The sequence below is a fragment of the Hypomesus transpacificus genome, chromosome 17 (genome assembly GCF_021917145.1).
Source record: "Hypomesus transpacificus isolate Combined female chromosome 17, fHypTra1, whole genome shotgun sequence".
NCBI lineage: Eukaryota > Metazoa > Chordata > Actinopteri > Osmeriformes > Osmeridae > Hypomesus > Hypomesus transpacificus.
The window spans coordinates 7,507,490-7,520,142 of NC_061076.1; the positions used below are offsets into that span (position 1 = coordinate 7,507,490).

A 12,653-nucleotide genomic window follows, 5' to 3' on the forward strand; every position below is an offset into this window, starting at 1 on the left:
ACCTATCTCAAACATTTGAGGATAAATGTATAATAGCAAATAACTGTTAGATTACCTGGGATATATACATATATATATTACCTGGGGAATATACAGGCTGATTGTGTTGCAGCAACTACAAGGACACAGGTGTAAGAAATAGCCACTGATAAATGTGTTCAAGGATATTACTGTCGAGTTTTATGAAGAATGTCATCAATTCAACAGATTGTCATTTGTTTTTTGATGGATTTACATTTGAAAGGAAAACACAAATTAGGTTCCACAAAAGCTACAGCTACAGCACAGGGTTAGGGTTAGCCCTAGTTAGATGTTGAAATGTCAAACATCATATGCAAACTGTACAATATTTCGACAAGACCAACTCAAAGACCAAACTAAAGGTTCCAGACACTACAACCTAGTTTAAAATAAACACTGCATTAAACAGATCATGGGTTTTATATTACTCTTGTGTAGAATATCTATGGTAGTAGTGATAAGAAAAAGACTGGAGAAAGAAAAAAGAGCCTTGCTTTGGATTCACAGCCATTTGTCTTGTAAAGCTGACATGCTCTGTTGAACTGTAACTTCCATGTAAATAGCTTGCTCTGAAAACATGGAAAATAAAGGCATGGACAGCAGCATGAATTTACTAGAATAGAAAAGAGGAGGGGGGGGGGGGGAGAGAGAGAGAGAGACATGGTGGTGCCGTTTAACAGATTTGGGGCCTGGCAGGAATTAGTACTTATTGTTTTATTTTTCTTCTTTCTTCAAATGTTCCTCTTCCATTTAGTTGTCATGTCGGCTAGAGAACGTTGGACTTGTGAATAAATGACCTTTTGAACAAATCATTTTGATAAGTATTATCTAATTTTGTCACTTGGTGTGTTAAGTATAGCTCAAAATGGAACGAGGAATTCATTGCATTTGGTTTGGTTTTCTAGAACGGGCGGCAAAGCGTAGGACCAATATGCAAGCACCATATGTTTCCAGTCGACGACATTAGATTAGACGAACCGATCAGCAGAGGCGGATGAAGTGCATACAGTCAGTCATCAAGTTAAACTAGAAAATAATTAGTCTAACGTCATCATAGGGATTTACATTTTTAAGTATATTTAGCTAAGGTGAGTCAATATTACGGGACAGCATATCATATTAGAAGGCGATTCACATTTAATGAATGGTTTAGGAACAAGCGTCATTAGCGAGTTAGCTTAGCAATTGACATCAAAGGCTAAGAACCAGCCTGCAGTGCAGCTCAGCTCATTTTAACAAAGTATATTTAGACTAGCTATGTGTATGAATTGGCTTTTAGCACTTTGCTCTCTACCTTACCATCATAGCACTTATGCATTTCCTCAATCGCTACAGTAGTGGTTCTTTGCTGCATTTCAGTTCACCGTGCACATAGAAGTTTAGTTGTGAAAATATCCGTCTGTACTTTTTTTCTAACCTGAATATTATTATTGTTGTAAATGTCTTGCTTTTTAAGGCTACCGGCGACGCTTCCATCTCTGTCCACCACCTATCATGACTTCACTAGTGAGTGTGTTTCGTGAAAAAGTAGTGTATTCATCTTTCCTTTTTCTTAATTAGAGATTATGTTAAGGGGTGGCTATTTTCTTATGAAGCATCTTGCTAACAACTCAAACAGCTGTATCAACGTTGTGGTAAGCCCCTATAACTTGCCCCCTTCAAATACATTTAAGGCTAAGGCTCAGGAGCCATTTTCATGGTCTTGGACTCTAGTGATTTCCTTTGGGGTCTTAATATAGCCGAGTTTATAATAATAATAATAAATAAAAAAAATTGTAAGGCCAAGGCCTAATATTACTAGAATGGTCCCCAACAAAGCTGATCACAAATTTCTGACTGTGTTCAACAGGGAAGCACCAGTTCCTCCTCCACAGAGTATGTCGTCAGAGTCCCAAAGTAAGTACCATCCCACTTAAGAAGGCAAGCAGCTTGTGGTGACACAGAGAGCTACGGCGGAAGAGCGCATGTAATTAGGGTCTGACATCTTTTTCGACAGTTTTATGCACCAGGGTGCAGGCTTTTGTTCACCAAAAAGGATTGAACAGAAAAGGACAAAACTGATTTAACAAAGGTTCTCCCTCTCGGAGGGCATTGGCTACTTCTTCAACAACTCGTCGCCGTAATCGTACAGGAACTGTGAACAATTTACAGAGTGGAGTTTACTTGACACTCGCCTTGCCTCCCTCTTTTGAGTCAGCTGCCCTCTTTTATCCCTTTGCCATTTACCTCGTTAGCTGAGTTTTTTCAGCTGTGTCCTTTCACTCCGCTCTTGTGGGGAAAGGCATGTAGACATGGGCCCTCTTAAGCGCCTGTGCCGCTGTCCATGGTGCTGCTTGGTCCATGGCACCCCCTTCCCACTCGGGTTGCCACAAACTGCATTTTGTTGCTTTAATAGCTAATCAACACATTTACTTTTACCATGATCAGGTTCCCCCACAAAAGTATTTGCTTGTGCATCATTTTGAGTCTGTTTCTGCCAGTGTGGGTTTATTTGTTTTTTTTCTTCACCTATTGTCAGAAACACCAGTAAGAAGTACAGCATCATGGCCTTCAACTCTGGGGATAAAGTAAACTGTTCTACCTGGACCCAGGTACTGGCAGTATGACCACCACATCACCTCTGTGTTAATGTAACTGATGTCATCACATCCCTCATCAGAAATGCTTCCTCCCGATGTGCCCATTCTGGACTTCAAACTCGGTTCTCTGACTTACGAATGTGACGACCACCTCCCATAAACACTGCTGTCAAAGCTATGCCACCAAAAAACTAGCTCTACTCCTGATGTCCCTGCAGAATATCCCCATGCACATAGATGGCAACGTTCATTTATACGTAATTTGTTGTTGTTTAATCCATTTTATTAATTTGGTTCTCCTGGCTTGGTATTTGGTTATCCTGCTAACAACAAGAATATAAATACCAGGCATGGGTAAGAAGGCAAAGCCATGCCCTTCTCTCCTCCCAAGTCTATATCTCCCTCCCTCACTATTCCCCTCATTTCCTCCTCCGTCAGGCCCGCATGGAGAGGGACATGAGTAACAGGAGGATGTACGGAGAGGAGGAGACTCCGGAAGGTGCGGCGGGCAGCGAGTTTGGCAAGAAGCAGCGGGAGGAGGCGCGAAGGAAGAAGTTTGGGATCATCACACGGGAGTTCAAGGTGGAGGATCAGCCCTGGATCCTCAGGGTCAATGGCAAAGCAGGGAAGCGGTGGGTACCCAGGCTGCACTTTGTTACGAAACAAACCTGGGGCTACAAATGCACCAGTGCACTGCCGGTCTAACGGGTGTGTGTAAGTGGGGTTCATTTGTCTCCTACTCTCTTTCAGGTTCAAAGGTCAGAAGAAGGGCGGAGTGACAGAGAACGCCTCCTACTACATTTTCACACAGTGTCCTGATGGGGCTTTCGAGGCCTTCCCAGTCCATGGATGGTACAACTTTGTCCCCCAGGCGAAGCACCGCACGCTTACTGCTGAGGAGGCAGAGGAGGAGTGGGGCAGGTATGAGGTTGAGCCATCCCACACACACACCCACACACACACGGGACAGACACACAAAACACAGACAGGCTTGTCATCTCATCCGGGCGAATCTTTAGGAGGAACAAGGTGGTGAACCACTTCAGCATCATGGTGCAGAGACGCCTTCGGGAACCAGAGCGAGGGGACGACGACGACGACGAGGGGGAGAAGGGAGGCAAGAAGAAGAAGAAGAAGAAGGGAGGAAAAGGAGGGGACCTGCGCATCACCGACCTGGAGGACGACCTGGAACTGAGCAGTGACGAGAGCGACAGTAGCATGGGAGATGGTGAGATGAGGGGAGAAGCGTTGTGTTTGGGAGAATATAGACTCCGGGAATGTGGAAGAGAGTGATATAGTAGGAAAATACCATTTTAAAAACTAGATTGCAGGATTGGATCTCACTGTACTAAGTATTCAATTGTGTGCCTCTTTCTTTTTTATTTCCACCCTACCATAACTCCCTTATTTCTCATCCCACTATCTTTCACCACCCCCCCCCTCGTCTGCCCTTCCTTGGTCGGGCAGATGTGGATGCCAAGAAGGCCAAAAAAGAAAAGGCTGCGAAGGCCAAAGGAAAGAAGAAGAAGAAGAAGAGGAAAGGAAGCGACAACGAGGCCATAGAGGATAGTGACGATGGGGACTACGAAGGTCTGGAGGTGGACTACATGTCTGACGAGAGCAGGTGAGCGCGCACACACACACCAGACACGCAGCTTTTTTCAGCACTTGCAGATTTCTCGCGTCTCACCCCCCCCCCCCCACACACACACACACACGTTTGCCCACAGCTCAGAAGAGGAGGTAGAGAAGACCAACAAACACGGCAAAGAGGATGTCCCTAAAGGTAAGCATCTTCGTTCATGTGTCTGTGTGGAAATGCACTTCATTTTAAGTAAGTAAGTAAGACTTTATTTATAAGCACATTTCATACAGGAATTGTAGCTCAAGGTGCTTTACATAAAATCAACAAAAACAATAATACAAGTGATAAAAGTAATAGATCTAAAACAACAACACAAAAAAATAAAATAAAATAACAAACCAGATTAGCCGCACTCCATCTGCGGTATCTCGAATCCGTCTCAGATCCGAGCTGCCACTTGCAGTTTCCTCACATATAACAACCCAGACAAGTGGTGAATTCTGCTCCAAACCTGCCATAAACATTCCCAGGAATCGATGAGGCATCTGAAAGTGAAGAGGAGAGCGAGGAAGAAAAACAAAATGAGGAAGAAGGGAAAGAGGAAGAGGAAGAAGAGGATGGAAAAAAGACACCAGTCCAGGTGGAGAAAAAAAAGAAAAAAGGTAAAGCGTCTTTTTTTTTTATATAACCTTTTTATACAAATCTAACAAGCAGCGTTGGTTGGTTTGCGCCAGTCTCTTTTTTGCTTCACAAATCTGACTCCTGATAAGCAGCTGCAAAGTTGCTAACGTATGTGTGTGCGTGTGTGTGTTTCAGACAGCAGTGGGGAGTCAGAGAGCTCAGACGACAGCGACATTGAAGGAGAATCGGCATCTGCACTCTTTATGGCGGTGTGTATGTGTGTGTTGTTTGTGAGTATGTGAGTTTACCCTTTTCCTCCCCTGCCTCTCTCTTGTCCTCATGCCCTCTTCATCCTCTTACAGAAGAAGCGCACCCCGCCTAAGAGGGGAGGTGGTCGTGGCTCTGGGGGTAGCTCCAGGACTGGCAGTCGCCCCGGGACACCATCCATAGACTCCGCCTCCACATCCAACACTCTCCGTGCTGCAGCCAGCAAACTAGAGCAAGGTAAACGCACACCTTTTCATGTCTACACAGGGTGAAGTGGGGAACAGGATTACCGCACAAGGTACGTTGCCTTCTCTCAATCTTTCCTTTTTATTCCTCCTTTGTCATCGTCGTCCCCCCCCACCCCCAGGAAAGAGACAGCCAGCAGGTCCAAGCTCAGACACACCTGCTGCCAAGAGGCTGAAGATGGAGCCCAACAGCCAGAGCCCTGCCCCCTCAGGGAAGAGCACCCCTCAGCCCCCCTCTGGCAAATCCACTCCCAGCACCAGGTAACCACACACACACCATCAAGCCCTGCTTCCCCCCCCCCCCCCCCTCATCACAGGCATCACTCTCCCCAGTCTCCCCTTTAAACACATAAGCTATGAGGGATCAAAACACACACTGCACAGAATTCTCCCCCCTGTATTGTGATTGTACTGTCTTCATGTAGTAGACTCTGGCATCCAAAGTGGCGTACGGGGGGATCTGATACAGCGACCTCTACATTTGCTGTCAAATGTTCTGTCAGAGTTTTACCCACCCCCTCGTGTGCTCCCTCTCTTTTACTGTCAAACATTGAACAACAACTTATTTTCATCCAATCAGATGGAAATGTTGACGTGATTTCTATGAAGCCCGTGCTCTTTTTTCTGAGCCATGTTTTTCATGATACGACATTGTGACTCTTCTCTCTTCAGCGACGTGCAGCTGACAGAGGAAGCCGTGCGCCGCTACCTGATTAGGAAGCCCATGACGACCAAAGACCTGCTGAAGAAGTTCCAGACCAAGCGTACAGGCCTAAGCAGCGAGCAGACGGTCAACGTGCTGGCCCAGATCCTCAAGCGGCTCAACCCAGAGAGGAAGAACGTCAACGACAAGATGCACTTCTACCTCACCGAGTGAACCTAAGGATGGAGGGGGAGACACAGGACAATTGTTCATCTGCTTGCCCTTTCCGAGGAAGTGGAAGCAGGATAAGATATTCCTGTTTAGTTTTTTTCTAAGATAGGGAACAAGTTCTAACTAAAATAAATAAATACCAATTTCCTTCTCCTAAATAATGTTCAAACGACATTGCTTTAAGCATTCTGGGTTTGAAACAAAAAGCGGGGTGTTGGAGAGGAAGGTAGAAACTGGGAGAACAGGTGCTATTGGAGATTCTGTGGGGTCTAGTCAAGCAGTTAACAAGGCGATTTGCAAAATATGAAAATACTTTTCCATGAACTGAACTGGTAACTCCACAATCAAACAGATCCATATAATCCTTATGAAACACATTTTTTGGAACTGACTTTGCAAAGGATATGCTATTGTTTTTGTAGTTGTTTTTGATTGTTTGAATTTTGTAATAAAAGATACACTGTTACTGATGTCTTGGTAATATCCCTCTGTAGTCTGACAATAACCTTTGCAAGAAACTGCAAGAAAGGTTGCTATGTTTGCTTGATAATACCTAAAACAAATTGACTAACATTTAATAATTAGCTACTACTTAAATGCATAGACCACCCAAACCCACCCAAACATCTGTCACATTAGTGAACTGTTGTCTTACCTTGAACATGATCTAATAGTCTAAGTGAGGAAACCGTCAAATGTAGATTATTGGGTGGTCTATGCTTTTACTGTAAGTCAGGCACATGCCTAGATCTTGTATTGTAGTAACACATCTCTTGGCATATTGAAAAAGTCAAGACTTCAACGCCCAAATCAGACATTAACTGTCGTCACATATATGATCACACAATTTCAGAATGATATGGCCTCAATTTTATTAAAACAGATACCATGTCTCCTTACAGACACTTCAAAATAAAGGTTAACATTGTTGCCCACCTAGACCTGCACCTGTCATGTCATACAGCAAGCCCAATATGTCATTAGAACACATTTAATTTATTTGTCTGGGTAAAGTGCTGGTTTGCCTTTCAAAACATATCCGCCATGCATGGGGACAACGTCATAAAGTTGTTGGTTTTGGATTTCAAGATTTTTCACAGGAGGAGCCTTCCTTGTGATATTTGTATTGTGGGAACAACATCCTTAGATCCACTTCATCCGCTTCCCTTCATATTCCTGTAGACTGGGACTGTAGATCCTGATCCAGATCCTGTAGCAGAGGTCTATGTTGCAGTAATACACCCCACTTGGCTTCCTCGTCTTAACTTGGAAGGTTCCGACAGATGACAGAGATTCTTCGTTGACGAGGCACTCTCTGTCCGTCAAAGACCGAGTCCTCGTCTCGGAGAATCTCATGAGTGAATTTGTACCTGGCCTGGTCCCTGCAGGGAGATAAGGGGGAGGAACGTACCAGTCATCATCTATAGTCACCATTAGCCCCACGGACCGACTATGGGTAAGACGATGGAAACTATGCAGGGAAGGTAAATCAGGTGGAATGGGGAGTCAGGTGGCTGAGCGGTTAGGGAATCGGGATATTAATCAGAAGGTTGCCGGTTCCCCGCCGTGCCAAATGACATTGTGTCCTTGGGCAAGGCACTTCACCCTACTAGTACTTGCCTCGAGGGAATGTCCCTGTACTTACTGTACATCGCTCTGGATAAGAGCGTCTGCTAAATGACAATGTAAAATGTAAATACCTTTGAAATGAGTGTGACATCAGGATCTCTAACCTGCAAGCCTGTGCTATCCTAGACATGCAAAGAGATAAAGACTGCAAGTAGCACCTTGTTCCTTCCTTCCTGCTTTGGACTGAGCCCCACTGAGATACACCTGTGTTCCATCCTTACCTGAGTATGTAGAGGGAGCGGCGGGGCAGAAGCAAGTCCAACCACTGGGCTGCATCGTCCTCCTTCACCAGACGCATGATGCTGTCGGATAGCAGACTCAGCCCTGCTATGGTGGTACCGCAGAACTGATGGGGTGGAATATAGAAAATGAAAGAAGAAAAAACATGGAGAAGGTAGGAGAAGGGAAAGAGATAGAGTAAGGGTAGATAAGGGTAGAGTTATTAAGTTAGGGATTGAAAAAGGAGCCAGCATTAAGTGATAGGTGAATTGTCCACTCTTTGCTCGAGATGCAGTTAGAGCAAAAATGGTACTGTGCCGTTGATATAAACAATCAGTCCTGCACCTGTCGCGGAACATCTCCCCAGTGTCTCACAACAGTGTCAGCAGCTGCATTGGGTGTCTGGAGCATTATATTGTTGACTGTCGCGTAACTGCCACATGGCAGTTTTGGAATGAGAGAACAGGCTATTCACAACTTGAATGAATCTTTGTCTATTTTCATTCAAGACAAGTTGGGGTACCAGATGGCACTTGTAAGCAAAATGACCACATACCTTCACACTGTCAATGTGGGGTTTGATGTATCCAGCCTTGTCTAGGTCCAGAACATGGACAGGACCCAAGAGGGTACTACCCTTGGGAAAAGCCACAGTCCTTAGTCTCTCCAGCACCGCCGTACACATAACACCCCACCTCTCCCGTTCTGTCTCTCTGTAACCATGGATCGCCTAATGAGTGGAAAAGGGACTAGTCAGAGTCAGAAAGTATATATTGAGGTTTGGGCAATGTAGAGCTTGCAAAAAAACATATGGTAATATTCGCCAACTAGCCATGCATGAACTTACGTCATCCCAATGGTCAAATTCGTAGCGTTTCTTCCTCAACCCCTGCTCAAGTTCTTTCATGAAGGCACTTTCCTCTTCTTCACTAATGAACTCAGTTCTTACCTCCACGTTACCGCCGAGCCCTTGAGAGAGCTCTGCGGTGGAGCAGAAAATCAGCTTCTCATGTCTGGGCTGTAGCAGGCCACTTCCTTCAGATGAACTTGCAATGGACCGTTCACGGGATGCGGCGTTGCATAGTGGTTGTTTATAAATGTGTTTTACAGCTCTAATCAGTACCCTCATGCTTTCATTTAATACGTGTTCTCCTCTTTTAAATGCAGAGTATGTTTAGTTTTGATGTTGTCACAATTATTTACTGACATTGCTAATGACTACATAGCAGGGCGCCATCTTGAAAACAAGTGCATTGTGGATGTTGTAGTAACATTGGTGACAGTCTCGTATGCAGCCTGTAATTCAGGTCAACGAGAGCCATGAAGATTTGTAGACGTAATAACAGCAAGTACCAATGGTTACAATGCTTAAATATTATGGAGGACTGAAGTCAAATGAAGAAATAACTTCACTGTATGATGGAAATCACAAGTCAAAATGGATTAGCCACTTTTTTCAAAAATAATTTTGCCTTTACATTTGTTTTAACCCTTGACTGTTTGTCACAAACTACGCTCTCGTGTGCATGAAAAGAGAGCCATGGAATTCAGAAAAACAGGTAGATCTAATGTAACAGAATGTAAGCCATTGCATATGTGGTATCAGATGAATTAGTTAATTGGGAAATGGACTGTTGTCTTATCAAACATAGTTTGGTAACATTGACATAAAAAGTGATATTGTGAAAATAATTTAATTGTAACTGAAAAAGAGTCCCAAATGTTGGCAATTTATGTCCGCAAACGTATATTTGCCTGTGTTATGTTTGGAATGAATGTAACACAAAACTTCAGTACCACCTTTGGACACTGAGTGGCAGAATAGGGTTACATTTTGCACTGCTTTTTCTATAAAGGAAAATACCATCCATCTTGCAATTTGCAAAGCAAATTAACTGGCAAAACAATACACACACACACACACACATTGGCCTCGACCATAAGTACATAATGACAGGCACACAATTGTGAAGGTCAAATGGCCATTTGTGTTTAGCATGAATCAAAGCGGCCTTTACAGACTGGGTTTCACATACTGCAGCTGTGGATGTGGCTGCTGATCATGTTATTTCTTTTCTGACTTTGGGGTACAAATACAAAATGACAGATGGGAAGAGGGTGGTTGGATGGGGGTGGGGGGGGTGGGCGGGGTGAGAGAGGCTAAGATGGAGAGAGATAGACATTTTACCCAATACCTGATTGACTGGGGTACATGCCCCCCTCACCACTTGGTCTCCATAGCAGTCTCATTAGTTCAGCCTAATCTCAGCCCTCCTATAACAGTTTTTTTTCTCAACAAAATCATGGTGATGGACTTCCCCAGGTGAAACAGCCGAGCACGTGCAGGAAGTGGGTATTGCATCAGAATGCTGACGAGGCGACAGGCACAATCTCATTGATTGAAGACATTATTAACCCATTTTTCTCATTTGTTTTTCTTTGCAATTTCACGTTGGTTGTCGATCCCCTGGGAGGCAAAGCAGGCATTTATAAAAATGTTAAACAAATTTGAATAATGATAAAAGAATGGAACTACTGTACCACCAAAGCCAATACATTTCTTAGGCCACTGTGTTATCCAGATGCACAGATTATATCCAGCCTTTGTCACACATCACATAAAAAAACACCAAAACACACACCTCAATGGAAATTAAAGAGCACTGGCTATATCTATGAAAAACGAAACGTCTTTTGCTAAATGTCGCTTTTGCTCAATATGGAAGAAGAATGGAGGAGGGGGAGGAGGGAGTGCTGAGAACATTCTGGTGACTTCACCGTCACCAGCCTCTCCAGTAAAGTGGTTGGCCTACTTACACCACAGATTCCTGCTTCCCTTTCATGTCTCCTCTCTCTCAGTGCCAGACTGCTGGCGTCCCGTTCTCTGTGGAAGTAGATGTAGACTGTAGTCTGACTGAGCATTTTGTGTATGTATAATTCCATAGGAAAATATAATATAAGATTGTGAAAAACAGCCTTGCATCTAATGCTACATCAATATAAGGAAAGCTCCTGTTTGTTTGCATCAGTCGTTATGAGGTCATCTATTTGATGAAGGTAGCTTACATAGCCTCTGAAGAGAGAGGAATGCGGTGGTACAAGATCTACCCTACTTATGGGCGGGTTGATAATTTCAGCTGTTTAAAAATGCATTGTGCTTACATCAGCATCACTCTTGCTGCCTGTGTACTGCATCAATGCCTAGACAGGCACAGGGCACTGTTTTGTACAAACACACACACACACACAAACACACACTAGAGACACACCAGCACGCACACACAAGCAGATTAGTAGACCTCATTCTATGTGCTTGCTGTGAAAGCTCGTCATGGATAAACCCCCTATCAACCTAGTATACCCATTCATAACACCCATTAAATGCTGTCTAAACGCACATAAAATGCTATATAAACACAACCGATACCCCATTACTTACACACACATACCACGCATACATACTGTAATTTCCCCGATGCAAAATGTTATTCCAGATCTGGCTGCCATGTTGCTGCCCCTCAGCCCTCCATCCATCCATTCACAATGAGTATTTGGGTCTAATTCTATTTCCCAGGGCTCAGTCGTTGCATGCAGTTCAAAGTTCTTCTCAATCTGTGCGCTGTCACTGGTCAATGTGGCCTGCGGTCCTTGCAGCTAATTAAGTGATGTGATTACTGTGATTACGTAAGTAGGTTGCAATACAGAAGGCGCCTTACATCAATATATATATATATTACTGAAATACTGGTAACCAAACCTGATTTCTGGGTTTTTCGGAAAAAAATAAATGAGCGAACAACAACATGACCCAAACTGGCCCATTGTGTCCCTCCCAGCACATGACATCTCACGTCTTGACAATGTGACTTTACATGAAGGGAAACTGGCAAGGTGCCTTAAACAACGATGGAAGCTTGTCAGTATGGAAGCCTGTGGCCCAGTCCACTGGAGGGAGGATCTGCAGTGAGTTTGAGAGAAGCAGGGTTCACCAGGGGCGCTGCGCACTACATGCATCTAACCATTGAATTATTCAGCCTTATGAATCATTGAGTCACGGCACTCCTTTTAGGCCCCTTGCTGCAAGCCAGCCGATGCAGCCACACTTTCAGAGGCTCTTAAAAAGGAGATAGAGACCCAACCCGTCTCTCCCCTTTTCAGTCCAAGATATTACTATTATATTATATGACTACAATAAGTATATGGTTAATCACCATGTTGTAAACCTCTGAAACAGGCATAACTGAGCCCACAGTTGGATCATTTGTAGGTGTGAAGTCCATGTAGTCCCCACAGTACTGAAGGTGCTTTAAAAACTGTATTGGTCAGGTGTGTTGTTTTCCCCCATACTTATAATCTTACGTCTCAGACATGCTCAATAGCCAGTTAGCTTGGATGGCATGCCACTTTATGATGTTCCTATGACATGCCCACATGCTAAAGTGCACCAGCCTAGATGGGATGTTCCACTGGTGGAACACTAACGAGGTCAGAGTAGAGCATACATGTTGTGTTTGATGAGAGGTGAGAGACAGGGTTTCCTGCTGGGTTATGTGGTGAACTCACACTGGGTATCAGCGGCTTACACCAGTGTGCAAGGGCTTCACACATACAAA

The 12,653-nt window shown here is 44.1% G+C and overlaps 2 protein-coding genes across 3 annotated transcripts; one reads left to right on the plus strand and one right to left on the minus strand.

Moving 5' to 3' along the window:
• The first annotated feature begins 985 nt into the window (after positions 1 to 985).
• gtf2f1 (general transcription factor IIF, polypeptide 1) lies at positions 986 to 6,662 on the plus strand. The gene is made up of 14 exons (XM_047037841.1): positions 986 to 1,109; positions 1,478 to 1,527; positions 1,871 to 1,917; positions 2,540 to 2,612; positions 3,039 to 3,232; positions 3,351 to 3,521; positions 3,620 to 3,828; positions 4,068 to 4,224; positions 4,331 to 4,386; positions 4,716 to 4,847; positions 5,002 to 5,075; positions 5,169 to 5,310; positions 5,441 to 5,579; positions 5,991 to 6,662. Exons 2-14 carry the CDS (start codon positions 1,516 to 1,518, stop codon positions 6,193 to 6,195), a joined length of 1,611 nt encoding a protein of 536 aa, XP_046893797.1. The 5' UTR covers positions 986 to 1,109; positions 1,478 to 1,515; the 3' UTR covers positions 6,196 to 6,662.
• Positions 6,663 to 7,039: 377 nt separating this feature from the next.
• On the minus strand, positions 7,040 to 9,292 carry alkbh7 (alkB homolog 7). 2 transcript variants are annotated; one of them, XM_047038369.1, is made up of 4 exons: positions 8,888 to 9,292; positions 8,597 to 8,770; positions 8,043 to 8,167; positions 7,040 to 7,574 (listed from the first exon to the last, which is right to left on the minus strand). In XM_047038369.1, the coding sequence occupies exons 1-4, from the start codon at positions 9,167 to 9,169 to the stop codon at positions 7,454 to 7,456; spliced, it is 702 nt and encodes a 233-aa protein (XP_046894325.1). In that variant the 5' UTR covers positions 9,170 to 9,292; the 3' UTR covers positions 7,040 to 7,453. The 2 variants fall into 2 exon arrangements, with proteins under 2 accessions (XP_046894325.1, XP_046894326.1); XM_047038370.1 differs by having other exon boundaries at positions 8,990 to 9,284.
• Between the last annotated feature and the right edge of the window lie 3,361 nt (positions 9,293 to 12,653).

Coding starts and splice junctions, on each gene's coding strand:
- alkbh7 (XM_047038369.1), bottom strand. CDS start 9,169: ATGAGGGTACTGATTAGAGCTGTAAAACACATTTATAAACAACCACTA. Junction 8,771..8,887: donor AATTTGACCATTGGGATGAC/GTAAGTTCATGC, acceptor TCCACTCATTAG/GCGATCCATGGTTACAGAGA. Junction 8,168..8,596: donor CCCACATTGACAGTGTGAAG/GTATGTGGTCAT, acceptor CCACCCCATCAG/TTCTGCGGTACCACCATAGC.
- gtf2f1 (XM_047037841.1), top strand. Junction 4,225..4,330: donor TACATGTCTGACGAGAGCAG/GTGAGCGCGCAC, acceptor GTTTGCCCACAG/CTCAGAAGAGGAGGTAGAGA. Junction 5,580..5,990: donor AAATCCACTCCCAGCACCAG/GTAACCACACAC, acceptor TTCTCTCTTCAG/CGACGTGCAGCTGACAGAGG.